Source organism: Pleurodeles waltl, chromosome 1_2 (assembly GCF_031143425.1).
Source record: "Pleurodeles waltl isolate 20211129_DDA chromosome 1_2, aPleWal1.hap1.20221129, whole genome shotgun sequence".
NCBI classification, from domain to species: domain Eukaryota; kingdom Metazoa; phylum Chordata; class Amphibia; order Caudata; family Salamandridae; genus Pleurodeles; species Pleurodeles waltl.
In genome coordinates, this window is record NC_090437.1 from 1,318,088,848 (window position 1) to 1,318,115,360 (window position 26,513).

The 26,513-nt window shown below is 47.3% G+C and overlaps 1 protein-coding gene across 2 annotated transcripts in view; it reads left to right on the forward strand.

Annotated features, from left to right (window-relative positions):
- The first annotated feature begins 793 nt into the window (after positions 1-793).
- The window catches only part of LOC138251232 (uncharacterized), a 40,028-nt gene continuing 14,308 nt past the window's right edge, over positions 794-26,513 (forward strand). For both annotated transcript variants that reach the window (XM_069205633.1, XM_069205634.1), the window contains exons 1-2: positions 794-895; positions 21,673-21,758. In XM_069205633.1, coding sequence (XP_069061734.1) covers positions 21,695-21,758 — 64 coding nt within the window. In that variant the 5' untranslated portion in view covers positions 794-895; positions 21,673-21,694. The remainder of the gene's footprint in view (positions 896-21,672; positions 21,759-26,513) is intronic.

Here is a 26,513-nt window from a genome sequence, read left to right on the forward strand (position 1 = left end):
CCCACTCACCCCAAGCAATAAAGATTATCCATGTCTGCCCGAATGACATATATGGCTGAATCCTGGCTTTCTTGAATGATTTAAGCCTTGGAGGCCCTAAATTCCGATGGGACAGCTGACAAGAGCTCACTGACCATATCCAGAAGGGGTGAGAACATATGTTTCCCCAACACATCAATCTTTTTTGATTCCCTGTCTGGAGAGTTTGTGGGGAAGTGAATTAGGATTCACCTTGCTAGTAGAATTCTGGCCCGCTACACCCTCAGGCAGAGGAGGCTGTATAAGAAAATGTGGGTCACAGAGCAGCGCTGAAAGAAGCACAATATTGTAACTAATCCCCTTGTTTTTCATTTATCATCCCTTGCAGTGTTTGTGTGATGAACTGCTGAGTGCTGCATTTTATGAATCAAAGGCTGATATTCCTCTTGTTTACCTTTTCATTTGCATCTGTCCCAAGCCCTTCCTCATGTATTCCTCGGGCTTCAGCGTTCATTTGCAGTTTATATTGGGGAAAACTATCTCCGTATGTGCCACGTGTGAAACCGTGCAAGTAGTTTAATACATAATAGCTGTTTACAGGTATTCTACACACTATAAATCTTGGGATATCTAAATGACTTTTTGCGATGTACTGTGGAATGTTCTTTCCTCCGGCCTTTCAGTTGCATCAACATGCCGGGGATGCGGCGGGTGAGGACATTCTGCACGCACGGTAAATAGTGACAGGGGAGTGGTTATCGTGAAAAAGTACATCCCACCTTCTGCCTCCTCACACTTCTGCATTCCAGGCTCTTTAAAAGAAGAGTTTCTGCGCCCAGAGGCAGGCACTGTGCAGAGGGATCCTTCGTGCATAGAGAGAAGCATCTGTCCCTGCAGAGACCTCTTCAGACACCAGGTAAGGGACAAGAACTGTGCATGGGCCCAGGCCAGCGCCCCTGATGCAGGGACTGACCCAGGGCACTACCTGATGCAACGCACCGGCCCTGACTGAGGTAACAAAGCGAACCAGGGACAGGCGTGACTCTCATCCTAGGGTTTATGGACCAAGCTGTTAACACCTGGAAACAGGGCTGAAGCTGTACTCAGAACGCAGATTGTTCATGATAAACTGTTTTGTTTCAAAATAGAAAAAGCCTCTTAGATGTACTCCTGGGGAAGGCCGGCCCCAAATCTCTAAAAATAGAACTTCGGTGAGTTGTACGACTGAGCTCACCGTGGATTCAGTCTATTCACAAACTCAAAATAAAATCAGATGTGACAGCAGTCATTAAAAATAATACTTTTCCACCAGTACTCTCTTTGCCCCTAATCCAGGGATTAAAAGGTGTGGAATTGTGCACTTCAATGGACTTCTTTTTGATTCTTTTTATCTCCATCAAGAACAATAGTTTTCAATGTTGATAACGAAATGAAACAGGAACATTTCAACCACTCCTCCTGTTCTGGGGGCATTTCCACACGTGCATTTGGAATAATTATGAATTGTGAGTAAATGAGAGAGGCAGTGAGTGCACAAGTAAACATCTGGGCATGTATGTCGAATCAGTATAGCAGGCACCTCACTAGAGGGCAGCAGAGAGCTGTTCATGGTGACGTGCAAACAGTATTAAATGTTAGTGGGTAGTTGCCTGTGGGGGGCACCGGCGCTTATTTTTGAAGGCCTCCACTTATTTTTCTGCATCAGGCAATTTACTGTGAGCAGGGGTGGTTCCTCTGCAATGGCGGAGGAGCGTCACCCCACTGGCTAAGAGCCAGCAGCAGAAAAATAAAACAATACTTGAATATCGTTTTATTTTTCTTCTGCTGTCTCAGCCAGCCTGTGAAGGGAGGGGGTGGGGCCGGGCCTCGGGAGGTGGGAGGGTGATGAGGCGAGAGAGCCTAAGAGGGCCCACAAACACACATGCGCTCTTAGGTTTCCCCAGCCTGGCTGTGAACACTGCCAGACTGGAGAAACTGCACAGGCCCTAGGGTTGTGTCTGATCAGCACTTTCATGCTAGCTTGAACATGTAAGCAGTGTCAGGATAGCCTGCTCTGGTGTCTCAGTGAATGCTGGGGCACCAGAACAAAAAAGAAGGATGACCGAGCAGTGGTTGCGACGAACGATGTCATTTAAAAAACAAAATGCATTCACCTCCATCCCTCCCTTCCCTCCCCTTGATATTTGCTTTGCATCAGCCGCCTCTGACTGCATGCAAAAGACAGATGTGGGAAAGATAGAGCAAAGAAAGATGGAAAAGTGTCAAAAAGGGAGAAAGCAGAAAGCTGCAAAAGTGAGGTGAGGGGGCAGGGAATGGCTGTAAATAGATTAAAGAGGCCCGAGATGGCTTGAGGATTACGCTGCCTCAGAACTCTGTGCTTGCACATTTAAATGCAGCAGCCTTGTGTTTCAGAGGAGGGCTGTAGGTACGGCTCGTTTTTATTTACAAATTTAGCACTGCATGCAAAGATACAGAGAGATTAGTAGTGTATAGTGTTACTGCATCATGATATAGCATTCTTGGATGGAGTTGGCTGCCCGCCAGGGTTGGGAGCAGTGCCTGGTGTGCCCTCACCATAAATGCTTATGGCCTCACATACTACATTACTCATGACATGCTCTAAGACATCATTGATAGCATCACTGATTACATTTGAAATTACATTATATATACATATATATATATATATATATATATATATATATATATATATATATATACACACATATATTTCTTTCACTAAAAAACAACGGATAGTGTGATGTTATTGTTACAAATTGGTATTATATTTTACTTTACGTTTAAAAAAATCACTTAGAAAGGGTAAAGTGACATTACAGTTAGATAAATATGCCAATGCCAACACAACGTTTTGAACTCAAAACCACATATATTCACCAATTATAGGTAGCAGAGATAACTATAACTTGTGCCACTGCCATGCACGGCCTATGACCTCAGATATTACATCAATCATTAAATGTTCTATGACATTAGTTATGACATCACTAATGACATCTTACATGACATTGTTTATGACATCACTGATGACATCATCTAATAATTGTGTTAGCTTGATTTTTACTTTACATAGTGGCTCATAATCACTATAGTACTCCTTTCTCTCATTTTGTTCAGCCTGTGTCCACGTTAATAGGTTAAGTGTTTAAAAAACGCATGTGCTCCTAATCCATCATAGCTGTTTACAGGCATTGTACATTGTTAGAAAATGGGTCTCCAGTTGGCAGAGGTATACACCCTTGTGCAATTAGGGAACACAATCCTACTCAGGGTAAATCACAGCACAATCAAATTTATCCTGTGCTAACCCTCCGGTAGCTTGGCACAGGCTAGGCAGGCGTAACTTAGAAGGTAATGTGCATTTTTGCAATAGCTCATACAGTAACACAGTAAAAACACCACAAAAGTACACCACATCAGTTTACAAAAATAGATAATCTTTATCTGAACAAAATAAGGTCAAAATGTTGAATATCCAATGTGTACAGGCGAAGATATGATTTTTTAAAGATTAATTCCCAATAAAGCACTCAGAAACGCAATACCTCTAACTGGGGCTATCACGACATCGTTGCTGGTAAGAGAGTCGCACGGATCCCCAGACACAGTACCTTTGAAAATGAAAAAACAAAGACGTTGTGCGGCGTCGGTCCCTTATGGTGTCTGGGGAGGTGAGGCGTTGGTTCCGAACTGTGAGGCAGGGAAGGTGAGGCGTTGGTTCCTCCTGGTTGCAGGGAAGCTGATGCAGCATTGGTGGCGAGGCGTCAAGTTCAAGTTTATTATTAAATGCATAATAAATAAAAACCAATACATCATACATTTAAAAAATACTAACTCACTCCATGCAAATAAAAAACATCCATTGTAGTTCAAAAGACCTTCTTAAAATAAATGATAACATGTAATTTCAATATAAATAACCGTCATTATCTACCTTTTATACATTACATAAGATATGTGCTACTATTAATTATCATTGCTAAACAAAATCCTTCTAAATAGGAGTGTATACGTTATAATCATGACCCACATAAATGTAGCAATAAAGTGCAGCAACTTTTACTCCCCTAGTCTTATACATGCAAATCCAAGTATGTTATAGAGGTAGTGTAGGAAGTTGGCTCTGTATGCACTATTTCAAAGCAAGGAATAGTATGCACAGTATCCAAGGGGTCCCCTTAGAGGTAAGATAGTGGCAAAAAGAGATAATACTAATGCTCTATTTTGTGGTAGTGTGGTCGAGCAGTAGGCTTATCAAAGGAGTAGTGTTAAGCATTTGTTGTACATACACACAGGCAATAAATGAGGAACACACACTCAGGCCAATAGGTTTTTGTGTAGAAAAATATCTTTTCTTAGTTTATTTTAAGAACCACAGGTTCAAATTTTACATGTAATATCTCATTTGAAAGGTATTGCAGGTAAGTACTTTAGGAACTTTGAATAATCACAATAGCATATATACTTTTCAGATAAAACACATATAGCTATTTTAAAACTAGACACAGTGCAATTTTCACAGTTCCTAGGGGAGGTAAGTAATTGTTAGTTCTTGCAGGTAAGTAAACCACCTACGAGGTTCAGATTTGGGTCCAAGGTAGCCCACCGTTGGGGGTTCAGAGCAACTCCAAAGTTACCACACCAGCAGCTCAGGGCCGGTCAGGTGCAGAGTTCAAAGTGGTGCACAAAACGCATAGGCTTCAATGGAGAAGGAGGTGCCCCGGTTCCAGTCTGCCAGCAGGTAAGTACCCGCGTCTTCGGAGGGCAGACCAGGGAGGTTTTGTAGGGCACCGGGGGGGACACAAGTCCACACAGAAAGTACACCCTCAGCAGCGCGGGGGCGGCCGGGTGCAGTGTGCAAACAAGCGTCGGGTTTGTAATAGGAATCAATGGGAGACCAAGGGGTCTCTTCAGCGATGCAGGCAGGCAAGGGGGGGGCTCCTCGGGGTAGCCACCACCTGGGCAAGGGAGAGGGCCTCCTGGGGGTCACTCCTGCACTGGAGTTCCGATCCTTCAGGTCCTGGTCGCGTCGGGATCTTAGAGTCAGGCAGTCGCGGTCAGGGGGAGCCTCGGGATTCCCTCTGCAGGCGTCGCTGTGGGGGCTCAGGAGGGACAACTTTGGTTACTCACAGTCTCGGAGTCGCCGGGGAGTCCTCCCTGAAGCGTTGTTTCTCCACCAGTCGAGTCGGGGTCGTCGGGTGCAGAGTTGCAAGTCTCACGCTTCTTGCGGGAAATGCAGTTGTCTTTAAGTTGCTTCTTTGGAACCAAAGTTGCAGTCTTGGATGAACAGGGCCGCTGTTCTCTGGAGTTTCTTGGTCCTTTTAGAGCAGGGCAGTCCTCTGAGGATTCAGAGGTCGCTGGTCCTGGGGAAAGCGTCGCTGGAGCAGTTTCTTCCCGAAGGGGGGAGACAGGCCGGTAGAGCTGGGGCCAAAGCAGTTGGTGTCTCCGTCTTCTCTGCAGGGTTTTTCAGCTCAGCAGTCCTCTTCTTCTTAGGTTGCAGGAATCTGAGCTCCTAGGTTCTGGGGAGCCCTTAAATACTAAATTTAAGGGCGTGTTTAGGTCCGGGGGGTTAGTAGCCAATGGCTACTAGCCCTGAGGGTGGGTACACCCTCTTTGTGCCTCCTCCCAAGGGGAGGGGGGCACATTCCTATCCCTATTGGGGGAATCCTCCATCTGCAAGATGGAGGATTTCTAAAAGTCAGAGTCACCTCAGCTCAGGACACCTTAGGGGCTGTCCTGACTGGCCAGTGACTCCTCCTTGTTTTCCTCATTATCTCCTCCGGTCTTACTGCCAAAAGTGGGGCCGTGGCCGGAGGGGCGGGCAACTCCACTAGCTGGAATGCCCTGTGGTGCTGGAACAAAGGGGGTGAGCCTTTGAGGCTCACCGCCAGGTGTTACAGCTCCTGCAAGGGGGATAAGCATCTCCACCCAGTGCAGGCTTTGTTACTAGCCACAGAGTGACAAAGGCACTCTCCCCATGTGGCCAGCAACATGTCTCGAGTGTGGCAGGCTGCTTAAACCAGTCAGCCTACACAGGTAGTTGGTTAAGGTTTCAGGGGGCACCTCTAAGGTGCCCTCTGGGGTGTATTTTACAATAAAATGTACACTGGCATCAGTGTGCATTTATTGTGCTGATAAGTTTGATACCAAACTTCCCAGTTTTCAGTGTAGCCATTATGGTGCTGTGGAGTTCGTGTTTGACAGACTCCCAGATCATATACTCTTATGGCTACCCTGCACTTACAATGTCTAAGGTTTGGCTTAGACACTGTAGGGGCACAGTGCTCATGCACTGGTGCCCTCACCTCTGGTATAGTGCACCCTGCCTTAGGGCTGTAAGGTCTGCTAGAGGGGTGACTTATCTATACTGCACAGGCAGTGTGAGGTTGTCATGGCACCCTGAGGGGAGTGCCATGTCGACTTACTCGTTTTGTCCTCACCAGCACACACAAGCTGGCAAGCAGGGTGTCTGTGCTGAGTGAGGGGTCCCCAGGGTGGCATAAGATATGCTGCAGCCCTTAGAGACCTTCCCTGGCATCAGGGCCCTTGGTACCAGGTGTACCAGTTACAAGGGACTTACCTGGATGCTAGGGTGTGCCAATTGTGTGAACAAAAGTACAGGTTAGGGAAAGAACACTGGTGCTGGGGCCTGGTTAGCAGGCCTCAGCACACTTTCAATTCAAAACATAGCATCAGCAAAGGCAAAAAGTCAGGGGGTAACCATGCCAAGGAGGCATTTCCTTACAGGTAGCTTTAAAATACCAACATTTTTCGGTGGCGAGGCATCGGTTCCTTGTGACCCGACAGGGCAGATGAATCCAGTCTGTCAAGACGTGATGTGTCAACTTTGCAGTGCCGCGATCACGGCACGGGATGTCAGTGGTGTCACAACAATGTTGCATTGCAGGCCGCAGTCGTTGCGTTCAATGAGAACCATGGAGCCGGAGCAGGCAGTGGTGCGGCATCAAGCAGAGGCGACAGTGCTGGAGTTGCTGAAGTCGGAAAACTACCTAGGAGCTGGTAGGTGATGTCTTTGTTGGCCCTGAAACTTCAGAACAGGAGGCAAGCTCAATAAATGCCCGGGGAGAGCACTTTTGGAGAAGGTGAAGTCCTTCCAGCAAAGTCGGAGGCCATCAGCCCAGTAGGGCAACAAGCAGGGCAGCAGTCCATCTCAGAGAAGCAGTCCAGATGAGTCCTTTGGGCAGCCAGGCAGTTCCTCTGACAGAGTCCAAGTGTAGATCCAGAAGTGTCTGATATGGTGGGGTCAGAGCCTCAGTATATATACCCAAAAGTCCGTTGAAGTGGTGGGAACTTCGAATAGTGGTTTTGAAGTGCACAGGTTCCCCTTTCAGCCCAGTCCTGTCTGCCAGGATCCCTGTGGGGGGTTATAAGGAGAGCCAGCAACATCATCGCACCCAAACTCCGGCATACCATCAACCACTCTTTCGAATCTGCCACCTTCCCAGAGAGTTGTAAACACGGCGAGATCAAACCTCTACTGAAGAAACCCACTGCTGGCCCGACAGACCTAAAGAACTACCGGCCCATCTCCCTGCTTCCCTTTCTGACCAAAGTCATTGAGAAGGCAGTCAACAAACAACTCACTGCTTTCCTGTAAACCAGCAACATCCTGGAACCCTCACAGTCAGGATTCAGAAGCAACCATAGCACCGAGACCGCCATCCTCGCCGCCACAGATGACATCCGCACATTTCTTGACTGAGGCAAAACCGTCGCCCTTATCCTCCTGGATCTGTCTGCCACCTTCAACACAGTCTCTCGGCACACTACGCACATGCCTCCACGACGCTGGCATCCGAGACGCAGCACTGCGATGGCTCTCCTCATTCCTCACCGGCAGAATACAGAGGGTCCGACTCCCCCCTTTCTCTCCGAAGCCACCGATCTACTGCAGTGTCCCCCATGGATCCTCGCTGATTCCCAGCCTCTTCAACCTCTACATGACCCCACTAGCCGCCATCGTCAGAAGCCATGCACTCAACTTCGTCTCCTATTCCGATGACACCCAACTGATAGTCTCTCTCACCAACAACCCGACCACCACCAAAAGCTCTGAAACGCCCCCCCCACCGACCGCGCCCGCAACCTCGGCATCATCTTAGACTCATCGCTTTCAATGGACCGACAGGTGAGCGCTGTCTCATCGGGCTGCTTCCACACCCTGTGCATGCTCTCAAAGATCTACAAATGGATCCCCACCGAAACAAGAAGGACAGTCACCCAGGCCCTTGTCAGCAGCTGACTCGACTACAGCAATGCTTACTATGCCAGAACCACCACCAAGACCAAGAGAAGACCACAACGCATACAAAACGCCTCTGCCCAGCTCATTAAGAACGCCCCACAACACAGCCACACCTCCACCCTCCTAAGAGACCTACACTGGTTGCCTATAGACAAGAGAATCACCTTTAAGCTACTGACTCACGCCTACAAGGCCCTACATGAACCCGGACCAGCCTACCTCAACCACAGACTGGCCTTCTACACTCCCACCAGACAGCTCCACCCACCAGGCCCTCGCCAAGGTCCCCCGCATCTGGAAAACCACAGCCCGCGGAAGATCCTTCTCCCACATCACCGCCAAGACCTGGACCACCCTCCCCATCCACCTCAGGCAGTCCCCCACTCTGTCTTAGTTCAGGAAGGACCTCAAGACCTGGCTCTTCGACTGATCCTTCCTCACCCCCTCCTTCCTTCCCCCAGCACTTTGAGGCCCTCACAGGTGATTAGCCACGCTATACAGATCCCCTGATTGATTGATTGATCAGTCCTTTGTATGAGGGCAGGCCACTGGCCTTTGAAGTGTAAGAGAGAGCCCCTCCATCCTTCCTGCCCAAGAAGACCCATTCAGTATGCAGATGAATACAGATGTGAAAGAGTGTCTTGTGTTTATCACTGTCTGGGCCGAATGCACAAGGGGAGGTGTCAACCAACAAAGACCAGAGGTGGATTGGAGACAGGCTGTTAGGCACAGATGGCAGTAAGTGCAGAGAAATGCCCACTTTCTAAAAGTGGCATTTCTTAAATAGCATTATTAAATCCAACTTCACCAGTAAGCATGATTTTCTATTACCATTCTGGCCTTACTAAACATGTCAGGGCTACTCCTTTGAGATCAGAATCTACCACATAAAAGTATATAAGGGTAATTCTAAAGCTGGCCTATGAGAGGAGCAGGCCTCACAGTAGTGGAAACAAAATTGTGAGTTTTCACCTACCAGGACATGTAAAACACATAAGTACATGTCCAGCCTTTGACTTACATAGCACCCTGCGTATGAGTGTAAGGCTTGGCAAGTAGTTTAAAATGCCAAGTTGAGGTGAAACTTCACACACAGGCCTTGCAATGGCAGGCCTGAGACATGGTTAAGGGGGTACTACTGTGGGTGGCACAACCAGTGCTGCAGGCCCACTAGTAGCATTTAATTTACACACACTGGGCACCTCTAGTGCACTTTATCAGCGACTTACAAGTAAATTAAATATGCCAATTGGGTGGGGATCAATGTTACCATGCTTAGGGGAGAGAGCACATGCACTTTAGCACTGGTCAGCAGTGGTAAATTGCTCAGAGTCCTAAAACCAGCAAAGACAGGGTCAGAAAAATGGAGGGCGTAGGCAAAAAGTTGGGGGACGACCACCCTAAAGCAGTTTGGTCTAACAAACACATTATAAATGTTTACATTGAAAAGTAACCCTGTGTGACTTTTGACAGCATCTGATCAGCATGTTCCACACAAGTTTTTAGACACTGTAGAAAAAGAAAATGTTTGCAATAGGGCAAAGATTGCACCTTGTATTGTAAGCAGCCTTGAGTTATTAGACAGAATTGATTCAGCGTGACAATTTTTACATAATGTTGAAAACCGTGTGCACCAGATATTAAGCTATGTACACGTGCTTGCTTTGCTTTAAAAATTTTATCTGTAAAGTTTTCACTACAGTATGAAGGCAGCAGGTAGTATAATCTTTAGCAACTTAAGACGTTGCATGTTTTAAGTGAATAGTGTCTTTTTGGTCGTGTTGCATAGAGAGTACACTGCTCTTAGTAGATACTTTTGAATACTCTGTAGTGTATTTCTAATGAGGATTTCACTGTCTGAAAATAGTTTGGTGCAGAGAACTCTCTCCATATAGTGAACAATGTTTACAGTACTCACTTCTCTACTCATATAAACTTAGGGGCATATTTAAGAGCCCCTAGTGCCACCTTAGCGCTGCCAGATTGTAATTTGTTTGATGCTATGGCGGTGCTAACGTGGCATGTTCCCCACGCCGTATATACAAAGTGGCACAATGCATGCATTGCAGAACTTTGTAAACCCTTGCACCACATTATGCCTGCGCCAGGCATAATGTATGCAAGGGGGGCATTCCGGCACTAAGGGGAGCCATTTTTATCAGCATTTTTAACGCCTGCTCTTCGCAGGCATAAGAAAGAGGCTCCCATTGTATTCAATGGGCCTCTGGGTGCTTTGCAGGACTAGCGTCAACATTTTGGAATCTAGTCCTGTAAAGTGCTGGACTAGCATCAAAACTTTTGACGCTAGTACCCCTAACTACCGCCATGGTGTGCCATTTTTTAAATACCGCGCACACATGGTTGCGTTAGGTGGGCGCTAAGGGGCGCAAGAAAAGTGGCGCTGCACTAGGTTCAGCGCCACTTTTCATAAATATGCCCCATAATTTCTCAATGTAGGTTCAGTGACTGTCAGGGGTTCGATACAGATAAAAGCTTTATGTTGTAGACCAGTTGTTTTGGAACAGACGTTCAGTATTTTTAGGAACTTGGCTTTCTCTGAACAGTTCTCTACGGATTGAACATTGTATGCAATGAGGGTATCCCATATGTCTGTGGTTGATTGTTAATCTGAACGACGCTACCCGTGAAGTGTATGGGATAGGGTTAATTTTGCTCATGATCCATGCTTTCTACACCTAAGGGAGTTGTATCTGTGATTGCAGAAATGATGCCTCATATTTTTCTGAGCTATTTTGTACTCACTTTCAGGTCTTTAATGCCACAATAATCTGTAGAGCAATATGTACAAAAACTTGGATGATGCTATCAGTGATGCCATCAATGATCTCATTTGAGATGTCATCAGTGACGTCTTCAATCATTTCATAGTCATGAATGATGTAATATGTGTATATTTTTTTAAGCGAAGGGGGGCCAAGTGGCCCCCCTTCCAGAGCCTTATTAGGCCCTGAGACCCCATTCCCCAGGTCCTTTTTTTTAAAAGTGTGGGGGCCAAACAGCCACCTGCCTGAGTTTTCTTAGATCCTGGGAGCCCCATCTCCAAGGGTCTTATTTTAAAAATTAAACATAAGGGGGCCCATGCGGCACTCCTCCCCAAGCCTTGTTAGGCCCTGGGGACCTCATCACCCAGGGCCACTACTTAAAATAAAGGGGAGGGGGCAGGACGTCCCTCCTCCCTGAGCCTTTTCTGGGGCTGGGAACCTGCTTTATTAAAGGTGGGTTCCCTGGTGCCCACCCAAGGCATTTGCTGGAGGTTATGTGGGGAGCCCCAGGGCCATCGCAGCCATCTTCCTGCATGCAGAAGGAGTAGGCATTGCTTCTGCCCACAGGGAGCATGCACCTATGCTGCTCCCTCTGGGTGGGAGCAATATTTGATCTGTTTCCCTGCCTGCAACCGTGCATGCAGGGAAACGTATCAAAGGTCTGCTCCCAGCCAGCTGCAGCATTTTCAAAGCTCCTGCCAGCTGGGAGCATGCTTGCTATTGGCACCCATTCGGTGGGAGATCCCAAAATGCTCCTGCCAAGAGGGGGCAAAGACAGGTTTTCCTGGCCATGCCAATGTGGGCATGAAAACCAATATGTCCAGAAGGCATAACTAGTGAGCTGGTCCTGTAGGATGGGGTCCCCGGGCCATTAATGGCTCAGGGATTGGGGCACATGGCCCCATCCCTTTTAAGTAGGTTAGCAGACCATGGAATGGGGTTCTTAGGGCCTTTAGAAGCTCAGGGAAGCGGGGTGGTGTAGGAAAGTACCATCTTGCCTGGCATGTTACCCCCATTTTTCACTGTATATATGTTGTTTTAGTTGTATGTGTCACTGGGACCCTGATATCCAGGGCCCCAGTGCTCATAAGTGTGCTGAATGTGTTACCTGTGTAGTGACTAACTGTCTCACTGAGGCTCTGCTAATCAGAACCTCAGTGGTTATGCTCTCTCATTTCTTTCAAATTGTCACTAACAGGCTGGTGACCAATTTTACCAATTTACATTGGCTTACTGGAACACCCTTATAATTCCCTAGTGTATGGTACTGAGGTACCCAGGGTATTGGGGTTCCAGGAGATCCCTATGGGCTGCAGCATTTCTTTTGCCACCCATAGGGAGCTCTGACAATTCTTACACAGGCCTGCCACTGCAGCCTGAGTGAAATAACGTCCACGTTATTTCACAGCCATTTTACACTGCACTTAAGTAACTTATAAGTCACCTATATGTCTAACCTTTACCTGGTAAAGGTTAGGTGCAAAGTTACTTAGTGTGAGGGCACCCTGGTACTAGCCAAGGTGCCCCCACATTGTTCAGGGCCAATTCCCTGGACTTTGTGAGTGCGGGGACACCATTACACGCATGCACTACATATATTTCACTACCTATATGTAGCTTCACAATGGTAACTCCGAATATGGCCATGTAACATGTCTATGATCATGGATTTGCCCCCTCTATGCCATCCTGACATAGTTGGCACAATCCCATGATCCCAGTGGTCTGTAGCACAGACCCTGGTACTGCCAAACTGCCTTTTCAGGGGTTTCACTGCAGCTGCTGCCAACCCCTCAGACAGGTTTCTGCCCCCCTGGGGTCAAGCCAGGCTTGTCCCAGGATGGCAGAACAAAGGACTTCCTCTGAGAGAGGGTGTTACAACCCTCTCCCTTTGGAAAATGGTGTGAAGGCAGGGGAGGAGTAGCCTCCCCCAGCCTCTGGAAATGCTTTCTTGGGCACAGATGTGCCCAATTCTGCATAAGCCAGTCTACACCGGTTCAGGGACCCCTTAGCCCCTGCTCTGGTGCGAAACTGGACAAAGGAAAGGGGAGTGACCACTCCCCTGACCTGCACCTCCCCTGGGAGGTGTCCAGAGCTCCTCCAGTGTGCTCCAGACCTCTGCCATCTTGGAAACAGAGGTGCTGCCAGCACACTGGACTGCTCTGAGTGGCCAGTGCCACCAGGTGACGTCAGAGACTCCTTCTGATAGGCTCCTCCAGGTGTTGCTAGCCTATCCTCTCTCCTAAGTAGCCAAACCCTCTTTTCTGGCTATTTAGGGTCTCTGTCTCTGGGGAAACTTTAGATAACGAATGCAAGAGCTCATCAGAGTTCCTCTGCATCTCTCTCTTCACCTTCTGCCACGGAATCGACTGCTGACCGCGCTGGAAGCCTGCAAAACTGCAACATAGTAGCAAAGACGACTACTGCAACTCTGTAACGCTGATCCTGCCGCCTTCTCGACTGTTTTCCTGGTGGTGCATGCTGTGGGGGTAGTCTGCCTCCTCTCTGCACTAGAAGCTCCGAAGAAATCTCCCGTGGGTCGACGGAATCTTCCCCCTGCTACCGCAGGCACCAAAAAGCTGCATTACCGGTCCCTTGGGTCTCCTCTCAGCACGACGAGCGAGGTCCCTTGAATCCAGCAACTCTGTCCAAGTGACTCCCACAGTCCAGTGACTCTTCAGTCCAGGTTTGGTGGAGGTAAGTCCTTGCCTTCCCACGCCAGACTGCATTGTTGGAAACCGCGTCTTTTGCAACTACTCCGGCCCCTGTGCACTTGCGGCGGAAATCCTTTGTGCACAGTCAAGCCTATGTCCACAGCACTCTAACCTGCATTGCACGACTTTCTAAGTTGGTCTCCGGTGACGTGGGACTCCTTTGTGTAACTTCGGGTGAGCACCATTTCACGCATCCTTGTAGTGCCTATTTCTGGCACTTCTCCGGGTGCTACCTGCTACTGAGAGGGCTCCTTGTCTTGGTCGACATCCCCTCTCTCTCCTGGTTCAATTTGCGACCTCCTGGTCCTTCCTGGGCTACAGCAGCGTCCAAAAACTTTAACAGCACGATTTGCATCTAGCAAGGCTTGTTGGCACTCTTTTGGCGGGAAAACACTTCTGCACGACTCTCCACGGCGATAGAGATCTGTCCACCAAAGGAGAAGTCTCTAGCCCTTTTCGTTCCTGCAGAAACCTCAGCTTCTTCTGTCCAGTAGAAGCTTCTTTGCACCTACAGCTGGCATTTCCTGGGCATATGCCCATCTCCGACTTGCTTGTGACTTTTGGACTTGGTCCCCTTGTTCCACATGTACCCTAGATTAGAAATCCATCGTTGTTGCATTGTTGGTTTGTGTCTTTCCTGCATTATTCCTCTATCACGACTTCTTTGTCTTCTGGGGAACTTTAGCGCACTTTGCACTCACTTTTCAGGGTCTTGGGGAGGGCTAATTTTCTAACTCTCACTATTTTCTAATAGTCCCAGCGACCCTCTACAAGGTCACATAGGTTTGGGGTCCATTCGTGGTTCGCATTCCACTTTTGGAGTATATGGTTTGTGTTGCCCCTATCCCTATGTGTCCCCATTGCATCCTATTGTAACTATACATTGTTTGCACTGTTTTCTAAGACTATACTGCATATTTTTGGTATTGTGTACATATAACTTGTGTATATTTGCTAACCTCTCACTGAGGGTACACTCTAAGATACTTTGGCATATTCTCATAAAAATAAAGTACCTTTATTTTTAGTATAACTGTGTATTGTGTTTTCTTATGATATTGTGCAAGTGACACTTGTGGTACTGTAGTTGCTTCACACGTCTCCTAGTTCAGCCTAAGCTGCTCTGCTAAGCTACCATTATCTATCAGCCTAAGCTGCTAGACACCCTATACACTAATAAGGGATACCTGGGCCTGGTGCAAGGTGTAAGTACCCCTTGGTACTCACTACAAGCCAGTCCAGCCTCCTACATTGGTTATGCAGCGGTGGGATAAGTGCTTTGAGACTACTTACCACTCTTGTCATTGTACTTTTCATAAGAGAAAAATATACAAAACAAGTTCAGTGTGTGTACACATTGCTAAAAAGTTTAGCATTTCCTCTTTTCACTCTTTTCTAAGTGCTGAAAAGTACTTCTAAACTTTCTAAAAAGTTCTAAAAAGTTTTTTCTGTCTTTCTAAAAAGTTCTGAAAACTTTTTTCTCTTTTTCTATCACTTTAACTCTCTCTAAAAATGTCTGGCACAGGCCAAAATGTTGACCTGTCTAAAATTGCATATGATCACCTTAGCTGGAAAGGAGCAAGGAGTCTCTGCATAGAGAGAGGTTTGAGTGTAGGGAAGAATCCTTCCTTGGAATTATTGCTTAATATGCTTAGAGAACAAGATAAGGCCAAAGGGGCCACATCTGTTGAAAAAGTAGCAAATGGTTCCCAATCTGATCCAGGGACTCCCCCAGGAAAAGATTCAGGAAAGAAAGTTCCTAGCCTGCCCATTACTAGACAGTCTAGCATAGTTGGTAATGATGAAGAGCCACACCATACAAATGGTGTTGTCTCACATCATAGCAAAAGCATTTATTCTCACCACAGTGGTAGTGATGTTTCTGTTAGCCAAGCTGTTAGGGTGGCCTCTGTAAGGGACAGGTCTCCTTCTGTCCATTCTCACCATACTTCTGTGTCTAGGAATGTCCCTCCCACACACCCTGATGACAGAATGTTAGAAAGGGAGCTCAATAGATTGAGAGTGGAGCAATCCAGACTGAAGCTTAAACAGCAACAGCTGGATTTAGATAGACAATCCTTAGAAGTAGAGAAGGAAAGACAGAAATTGGGTTTAGAAACCCATGGTGGCAGCAGCAGTATTCCCCATAGTCATCCTGTAAAAGAGCATGATTCCAGGAATCTGCACAAGATAGTTCCCCCTTATAAGGAGGGGGATGACATTAACAAGTGGTTTACTGCACTTGTGAGGGCCTGTGTTGTACAGGATGTCCCTCAAAGGCAGTGGGCTGCTATCCTATGGCTATCATTTAGTGGAAAAGGTAGGGATAGGCTCCTTACTGTGAAAGAAAGTGATGCCAATCATTTCCATGTTCTTAAGAATGCACTCCTGGATGGTTATGGCTTAACCACTGAACAATACAGGATAAAGTTCAGAGAGACCAAAAAGGAGTCTTCACAAGACTGGGTTGATTTCATTGACCATTCAGTGAAGGCCTTGGAGGGGTGGTTACATGGCAGTAAAGTTACTGATTATGACAGCCTGTATAACTTGATCCTGAGAGAGCATATTCTTAATAATTGTGTGTCTGATTTGTTGCACCAGTACTTGGTGGACTCTGATCTGACCTCTCCCCAAGAATTGGGAAAGAAGGCAGACAAATGGTTCAGAACAAGGGTGAACAGAAAAATTCATACAGGGGGTGACAAAGATGGCAAGAAGAAGGATGGTAAGTCTTCTGACAAGGGTGGGGACAAATCTAAATATGAGTCTACATCAAGCCCACAAAAACACTCTGGTGGGGGTGGTGGGCCCAAATCTTCTTCAAATCAGAACACGGAAAAGAAACCATGGTGCTATTTATGTAAGATTAAAGGCCATTGGACAACAGATCCCAGTTGTCCTAAGAAAAGCACCAAGCCTCCTACCACCTGTGAGAAGGTAGCCTCTTTCTAGCCTTGTTACCCCCACTTTTGGCCTGTTTGTGAGTGTATGTCAGGGTGTTTGTCACTGTTTTCACTGTCTCACTGGGATCCTGATAGCCAGGCCTCAGTGCTCATAGTGAAAACACTATGTTTTCAGTATGGTTGTTATGTGTCACTGGGATCCTGCTAGTCAGGACCCCAGTGCTCATAGGTTTGTGGCCTATATGTATGTGTCACTGGGACCCTGTCACACAGGGCCCCAGTGCTCATAGGTGTGCATGTATATGTTCCCTGTGTGGTGCCTAACTGTCTCACTGAGGCTCTGCTAACCAAAACCTCAGTGGTTATGCTCTCTCATTACTTTCAAATTGTCACTAACAGGCTAGTGACCATTTTTACCAATTTACATTGGCTTACTGGAACACCCTTATAATTCCCTAGTATATGGTACTGAGGTACCCAGGGTATTGGGGTTCCAGGAGATCCCTATGGGCTGCAACATTTCTTTTGCCACCCATAGGGAGCTCTGACAATTCTTACACAGGCCTGCCACTGCAGCCTGAGTGAAATAACGTCCACGTTATTTCACAGCCATTTTACACTGCACTTAAGTAACTTATAAGTCACCTATATGTCTAACCTTTACCTGGTAAAGGTTAGGTGCAAAGTTACTTAGTGTGAGGGCACCCTGGCACTAGCCAAGGTGCCCCCACATTGTTCAGAGCCAATTCACTGAACTTTGTGAGTGCGGGGACACCATTACACGCGTGCACTACATATAGGTCACTACCTATATGTAGCTTCACCATGGTAACTCCGAATATGGCCATGTAACATGTCTATGATCATGGAATTGCCCCCTCTATGCCATCCTGGCATTGTTGGTACAATTCCATGATACCAGTGGTCTGTAGCACAGACCCTGGTACTGCCAGACTGCCCTTCCTGGGGTTTCTCTGCAGCTGCTGCTGCTGCCAACCCCTCAGACAGGCAGCTGCCCTCCTGTGGTCCAGCCAGGCCTGGCCCAGGATGGCAGAACAAAGAACTTCCTCTGAGAGAGGGTGTGACACCCTCTCCCTTTGGAAAATGGTGTGAAGGCAGGGGAGGAGTAGCCTCCCCCAGCCTCTGGAAATGCTTTGTTGGGCACAGAGGTGCCCAATTCTGCATAAGCCAGTCTACACCGGTTCAGGGACCCCTTAGCCCCTGCTCTGGCGCGAAACTGGACAAAGGAAAGGGGAGTGACCACTCCCCTGACCTGCACCTCCCCTGGGAGGTGTCCAGAGCTCCTCCAGTGTGCTCCAGACCTCTGCCATCTTGGAAACAGAGGTGCTGCTGGCACACTGGACTGCTCTGAGTGGCCAGTGCCACCAGGTGACGTCAGAGACTCCTGCTGATAGGCTCCTTCAGGTGTTAGTAGCCTTTCCTCTCTCCTAGGTAGCCAAACCCTCTTTTCTGGCTATTTAGGGTCTCTGTCTCTGGGGAAACTTTAGATAACGAATGCATGAGCTCAGCCGAGTTCCTCTGCATCTCCCTCTTCACCTTCTGATAAGGAATCGACCGCTGACCGCGCTGGAAGCCTGCAAACCTGCAACATAGTAGCAAAGACGACTACTGCAACTCTGTAACGCTGATCCTGCCGCCTTCTCGACTGTTTTCCTGCTTGTGCATGCTGTGGGGGTAGTCTGCCTCCTCTCTGCACCAGAAGCTCCGAAGAAATCTCCCGTGGGTCGACGGAATCGTCCCCCTGCAACCGCAGGCACCAAAAAGCTGCATTACCGGTCCCTTGGGTCTCCTCTCAGCACGACGAGCGAGGTCCCTTGAATCCAGCGACACCGTCCAAGGGACCCCCACAGTCCAGTGACTCTTCAGCCCAAGTTTGGTGGAGGTAAGTCCTTGCCTCACCTCGCTGGGCTGCATTGCTGGGAACCGCGACTTTGCAAGCTACTCCGGCCCCTGTGCACTTCCGGCGGAAATCCTTCGTGCACAGCCAAGCCTGGGTCCACAGCACTCTAACCTGCATTGCACGACTTTCTAAGTTGGTCTCCGGCGACGTGGGACTCCTTTGTGCAACTTCGGCGAGCACCGTTTCACGCATCCTCGTAGTGCCTGTTTCTGGCACTTCTCCGGGTGCTACCTGCTTCCGTGAGGGCTCTTTGTCTTGCTCGACTTCCCCTCTCTCTGCAGGTCCAATTTGCGACCTTCTGGTCCCTCCTGGGCCCCAGCAGCGTCCAAAAACGCCAAACGCACGATTTGCGTGTAGCAAGGCTTGTTGGCGTCCTTCCGGCGGGAAAACACTTCTGCACGACTCTCCAAGGAGTGGGGGATCCATCCTCCAAAGGGGAAGTCTCTAGCCCTTGTCGTTCCTGCAGTATTCACAGTTCTTCAGCCTAGTAAGAGCTTCTTTGCACCAACCGCTGGCATTTCTTGGGCATCTGCCCATCTCCGAGCTGCTTGTGACTTTTGGACTTGGTCCCCTTGTTCCACAGGTACCCTCAGTCAGGAATCCATCGTTGTTGCATTGCTGATTTGTGTTTTCCTTGCATTTTTCCCTCTAACACGACTCTTTTGTCCTTAGGGGAACTTTAGTGCACTTTGCACTCACTTTTCAGGGTCTTGGGGTGGGCTATTTTTCTAACCCTCACTATTTTCTAATAGTCCCAGTGACCCTCTACAAGGTCACATAGGTTTGGGGTCCATTCGTGGTTCGCATTCCACTTTTGGAGTATATGGTTTGTGTTGCCCCTATCCCTATGTGTCCCCATTGCATCCTATTGTAACTATACATTGTGTGCACTGTTTTCTAAGACTATACTGCATATTTTTGGTATTGTGTACATATAACTTGTGTATATTTGCTATCCTCACTCTGAGGGTACACTCTGAGATACTTTGGCATATTGTCATAAAAATAAAGTACCTTTATTTTTAGTATAACTGTGTATTGTGTTTTCTTATGATATTGTGCAAGTGACACTAGTGGTACTGTAGGAGCTTCACTCGTCTCCTAGTTCAGCCTAAGCTGCTCTGCTAAGCTGCCATTATCTATCAGCCTATGCTGCTAGACACCCTATACACTAATAAGGGATAACTGGGCCTGGTGCAAGGTGCAAGTACCCCTTGGTACTCACTACAAGCCAGTCCAGCCTCCTACAGGTGGCGCATCTCCTCCTGCTCTTTTTGGCAAAGTTTAGCCCTATGTGTGGGCCTGGGGCCTGTAATGGCTCGTGGAGAGGCACTGCGCATCCCCCTCCCAATGTTCAATAATTGTGGCCCTGGAGGTGGGCTTCCTGTGGCCTGTGATGTCTCTGGGAGGGAGGCCGCACATCCACCTTTCTCTTATTCAATAATTTCAGCCTGGGGATGGGCTGACAGGTGCCTATAAAGACTAGGGGAAGGGGGCTGCATGCCCCCTTATATTAATAAAACAAAGCAGCTCTAGCCATCACTTTTTATGATCTGTGGGAGTCCTGCAGGATTGCTGCAATTTTTGCCAATTTATTTTGGTTTTGGCCCCAGGAGGGTCCCTCTGGGTCCTTCCCATAGGGCACAGGGGCCCAAAGCATCCCTAAGCTGCCCTTATATTATTATTTATATAAGTTTAGGACAGAGAACTATGGGACATATATATGGGCCCCTTGCGCCACCATTGCATCACCTTTTGTTATGCAGCGGCTGGCACAAACCTTGCAAACCTTTCAATCATATTTATGAGGCCACGCAAAGCCACTTTGTGTGGCTTTGAATGGCCTCATAGATATGAAGTGAGGCACGGTAGTGCAACAGCCATGGAATTTGACACATCCCAGATTTATAAGACCTTTTAAACCTGGGGATACACCAAAACCTGACGCCTCACCAGGGAAGGCGCAAAGAGGAGAAATATCTTTATTTCTCCTAGTTTTTTCCACTTTCTATGTGTGCTGCATTGTGCAACACACATAGAAAGAGGAAAAAGATTCCCAGGATTGTTTTGTGCAGGACGGTACCCTTCCTACACAAGAACCATCCTGAATGGTGCAAGAGTGCCTAATTTGGCACTAGACAGCCAAAAAGGCACCAGCGCAGTGGAAGAAGACAGAAATGCAACGTATTGGATAAATATGGTGCATTTCTGCCCTTTCACTTTGATGCAGGCTAGCACAGCAAGGTGACTTGCTGACCTTCCCGGCGCAAAAACCCCATACATATGCCCTTGGGTCCCCAAGTCCTGTATTGGTTGCCAACAACATTTTTCTCATGTTGCTGGCAGCCAATCAAAGCATTTGCTCTCCAGGAGTCTGACTCCTGTGGGAGGAAGTTGGTCCAAGGGGAAAAAAACTCCCAAGGCCAATCGGAGTGCTCTGTTTTTTAAAACTGGGTTCGAAGGACTCTTGCAAGAGTCCCTCAAACCCAACGGTCCAGATATACAAATATTTTTTAACCTTAATTTCTCAAAAACCACTTAAGGGATTTACACCAAATAACAAAAATCACAATCTAATGTCAAAGATCTAGCTTCCAGTCAACTTTTGTGTAAATCCTTTCAGTAGTTTTTGCTGTAGCCCTTCCTTAAGAACACTATAGAAAATGCACAGGGGTTTTTGTATTTTGGGACACTCCTATTTTCTCGGCCTCTACTTGATGGATCACGCTGAAACTTTCCATGCACCCACTTGTCAGAAAGTAGCACTTTTTTGAGATGTTTCTTGGAAATTTATCAAACAGGGCCAAAGTTATAAGCAAGATTAGATATTCATTATGTGTGTATGCATGTGTTGATGCGTCATTGAAATGCATAAATAGGAAACATTCACAATTTTGATGTAAAGAAAGTATTTATTACATTCAATTTCATATGATCTAGTCACTTATTTTGATCACGGTGATTTAAAAGTAGAATTACTAGTGTTATACAATAGTTTCCAAGCACTACAAATGTCTTACTAATTTGCCATTTCTGGACTCTTTGACCTCATTGACAACAATCATATCTTAATGTTTTTCAGGTGCTGGGATTTTTCCAGCTGAATGAACCAAAGCAAAGGCATGGATTCCACGCAGCTTTGCTCCTTTCTTCTAACCATTATCACAGGTTAGTGATTTCACATCTCAGATGTCACACAAATGTGCATACGTACAGTATGAAGTCTCACCAGAGGGATTAAATAGCAGATAATTGATCATGCTATACGGACCAGTGAGATAGACAGTCCAACCCTATACATCATGGACCATTGCAAAGCTCTACCCAACCATTCATTCTACATATCTGCACTCTTATGTAGCCACTGTAAATCACATTTATTGTTGTAATGGCCAGTGGTAAATACACTGGTTACATTTACAAAAAACTATGGGCCAGATGTAGCAAAGGTTTTTACCCATTCTGTGTCTATGGGAAAAAGTGTTCGTACATATGGCCCTATGTTCACAGATGCCGTGCATCATAGTGAAAGGGCAGAAATGCACTGCATTAATCCAATACAGTGCATTCCTGTTCTTTCCCCTTGTGCTGGTGCCGTTTTGGCAGCCTAGCACCAATGCAGGCACTCTTGCACCATCGTTCAAGGTGCCTGTGTTGAAGGCAGAATTGTTTTTGTGCAAGAAAGGGACTTTCCTGCACAAAAACAATCTTGAGAGACATGTTCCTCTTTCTATGTGTGCTTCAGGGTGCAGTACACTTAGAAAGAGGAAAAAACGTGGGGAAATAAACACATTTCTCCTTGTTATGCCTCCCCTCGGAAGGTGTATCTTTTTGGCCCGTCCCCAGGTTTATAAGGTCTTGTAAATCTGAGAATGTGTCAAAAACCATGGGAGTTGTGTAGCAACACTTACGCAACTCCCAAGGAACGCCTACCAGGGTAAGGTAAGGCAACACTGCAATTTGCGCTGCATTGCCTTACTCCATATTTTTGGAACCACTCAAAGCCACGCTAAGTGGCTTTGCATGGCTTAAAAAATAAGACTTTAGGTTTGGGTCAGACATGTGCCACATTGCGTGGCGCAAGCATGACGCAAACCACTCATAAATATGGGCATCAATCTATGCATCTGCATGTCCTTCATTTGCCCATATATTACTCTTTGTTATTGTACATAACAATGCTTACATTTCTCTGTCATTTGTTTCAACTGCATCTCATTTTTAATGTATGTTGAGCCGTAGGTATTTCACTTTAATCTGTCTTAATACATGTGTAAAGTGCTAAGTTGTTTACAACAACATGGCAGGCGCTATATCAAAGTTAAAAATAAAAAGATAAAAAGTTTCAAAGATTCCTAGTTTCCCTTTATCCATGCAACCTCATGTTAGCAGACACAGCAGATAAAACATCGCCCACAATCTTGACACCTGAATAACATGCAGAACACACTTCCACGATCCGTTCCTTCTGTTCTCCTGTTCCCATCAGCTCCATCAGTTTCAGGAGTTCTCCTGCCCCTTTTTTCATCTTCAGCATTCACAATTTGACCTAAACCCCTAACCAGGATGGGAATGGGCCTACTAGAAGAACCAAAGACTGATCATCTAACTCAGTCTTTGAACAAATATACTGGCCAGTCCTGTGAACATCTTTATTTTAAGAAATAAAAGCCTTAGTAGACCTACTTATGAGTTCAGAATCACCTTTTATGAAATGCTATCATTACTGCGTCACTTGAGTACCTGACTCTTGTCATGAACAGTCAAGTTCCCTGGAATACTCCAAGGAAGCTTCAACCGGAGCTTCCACTCAAACAGTAGGGTTGGGAAGAATAAAATTGTTCCCATTTGTAGAACATGTAACTGACAGAAAACCAATGTGGACTATTAGGGTTGTGCTTGGCAGCCACTTGCATTATGCCTCATGTGGAAATGTTACACAAGATACCCACTGAATTTATTTACAAAAAAATATGCAAAACTACACTGTTGGAAATGACCCTTTCTGCAGGTCCCTAGTGAAGTGCACTACCTGTGCCCAGGGCCTGTAAGGTAAATGCCCCTAGTTGGCCTCCAGCACTGATTGTGCCACCCACTAAGTAGCCCTTCAAACATTCCTCAGGCCTACCTTTGCTGTTTCAAACTGCTGTGTCGAACCTCAAGGTAACTCTCTTTCAAGGCCCAAACCTTCCTTTTTAATACATATGTCACCCCTAAAGGAGGTTGTGGGAAAACAGGGCTGATAGCAGAGGTGTAGGAGGCTGGACTGGCTTGTAGTGAGTACCAAGGGGTACTTACACCTTGCACCAGGCCCAGCTATCCCTTATTAGTGTATAGGGTGTCTAGCAGCTTAGGCTGATAGATAATGGTAGCGTAGCAGAGCAGCTTAGGCTGAACTAGGAGACGAGTGAAGCTCCTACAGTACCACTAGTGTCACTTGCACAATATCATAAGAAAACACAATACACAGATATACTAAAAATAAAGGTACTTTATTTTTATGACAATATGCCAAAGTATCTCAGTGAGTACCCTCAGTATGAGGATAGGAAATATACACAAGATATATGTACACAATACCACAAATATGCAGTATAGTCTTAGAAAACAGTGCAAACAATGTATAGTTACAATAGGATGCAATGGGGACACATAGGGATAGGGGCAACACAAACCATATACTCCAAAAGTGGAATGCGAACCACGAATGGACCCCAAACCTATGTGACCTTGTAGAGGGTCGCTGGGACTATTAGAAAATAGTAAGGGTTAGAAAAATAGCCCACCCCAAGACCCTGAAAAGTGAGTGCAAAGTGCACTTAAGTTCCCCAAAGGACATAGAAGTCGTGATAGGGGAATTCTGCAGGAAAGACACAAACCAGCAATGCAACAACAATGGATTTCCAGTCAAGGGTACCTGTGGAACAAGGGGACCAAGTCCAAAAGTCACAAGCAAGTCGGAGATGGGCAGATGCCCAGGAAATGCCAGCTGTGGGTGCAAAGAAGCTGCTACTGGACAGTAGAAGCTGAGGATTCTTCAGGAACGACAAGGGCTAGAGACTTTCCCTTTGGAGGATGGATCCCCCACGCCGTGGAGAGTTGTGCAGAAGTGTTTTCCTGAAGAAAGACCGCCAACAAGCCTTGCTAGCTGCAAATCGTGCGGTTAGGGTTTTTGGAAGCTGCTGTGGCCCAGGAGGGACCAGGATGTCGCCAATTACGTCTGAGGACAGAGGGGGCGTCGAGAAAGACAAGCAGCCCTCTCTAAAGCAGGCAGCCCCTGCAGAAGTGCCAGAACAGGCACTACAAAGAGGAGTGAAACGGTGCTCACCCGAAGTTGCACAAAGGAGTCCCACGCCGCCGGAGGACCACTTAGGAAGTCGTGCAATGCAGGTTAGAGTGCTGTGGACCCAGGCTTGGCTGTGCACAAAGGATTTCCACCGGAAGTGCACAGAGGCCGGAGTAGCTGCAAAAGATGTGGTTCCCAGCAATGCAGTCTGGCGTGGGGAGGCAAGGACTTACCTCCACCAAACTTGGACTGAAGAGTCACTGGACTGTGGGAGTCACTTGGATAGAGTTGCTGGATTCAAGGGACCTCGCTCGTTGTGCTGAGAGGTGACCCAGGGGACCGGTGATGCAGTTCTTTGGTGCCTGCGGTAGCAGTCGGAAGATTCCGTCGACCCACGGGAGATTTCTTCGGAGCTTCTAGTGCAGAGAGGAGGCAGACTGCCCCCACAGCATGCACCACCAGGAAAACAGTCAAGAAGGCAGCAGGATCAGCGTTACAGAGTTGCAGTAGTCGTCTTTGCTACTTTGTTGCAGTTTTTCAGGCTTCCAGCGCGGTCAGCAGTCGATTCCTTGGCAGAAGGTGAAGAGAGAGATGCAGAGGAACTCTGATGAGCTCTTGCATTCGTTATCTAAGGAATTCCCCAAAGCAGAGACCCTAAATAGCCAGAAAAGAGGGTTTGGCTACTTAGGAGAGAGGATAGGCTAGCAACACCTGAAGGAGCCTATCAGAAGGGGTCTCTGACGTCACCTGCTGGCCCTGGCCACTCAGAGCAGTCCAGTGTGCCAGCAGCACCTCTGTTTCCAAGATGGCAGAGGTCTGGAGCACACTGGAGGAGCTCTGGGCACCTCCCAGGGGAGGTGCAGGTCAGGGGAGTGGTCACTCCCCTTTCCTTTGTTCAGTTTCGCACCAGAGCAGGGCTGAGGGGTCCCTGAACCGGTGTAGACTGGCTTATGCTGAAATGGGCACCATCTGTGCCCATGAAAGCATTTCCAGAGGCTGGGGGAGGCTACTCCTCCCCTGCCTTAACACCTTTTTCCAAAGGGAGAGGGTGTAACACCCTCTCTCTGAGGAAGTCCTTTGTTCTGCCTTCCTGGGCCAAGCCTGGCTGGACCCCAGGAGGGCAGAAACCTGTCTGAGGGGTTGGCAGCAGCAGCAGCTGCAGTGAAACCCCTGAAAAGGCAGTTTGGCAGTACCCGGGTCTGAGCTACAGACCCGTGGGATCATGGGATTGTGCCAACAATGCCAGGATGCCATAGAGGGGACAATTCCATGATCTTAGACATGTTACATGACCATATTCAGAGCTACCATTGTGAAGCTACACATAGGTATTGACCTATGTGTAGTGCACACGTGGAATGGTGTCCCCGCACTCACAAAGTCCGGGGAATTTGCCCTGAACAATGTGGGAGCACCTTGGCTAGTGCCAGGGTGCCCACACACTAAGTAACTTTGCACCTAACCTTTACCAGGTAAAGGTTAGACATATAGGTGACTTATAAGTTACTTAAGTGCAGTGAAAATGGCTGTGAAATAATGTGTGCATTATTTCACTCAGGCTGCAGTGGCAGGCCTGTGTAAGAATTGTCAGAGCTCCCTATGGGTGGCAAAAGAAATGCTGCAGCCCATAGGGATCT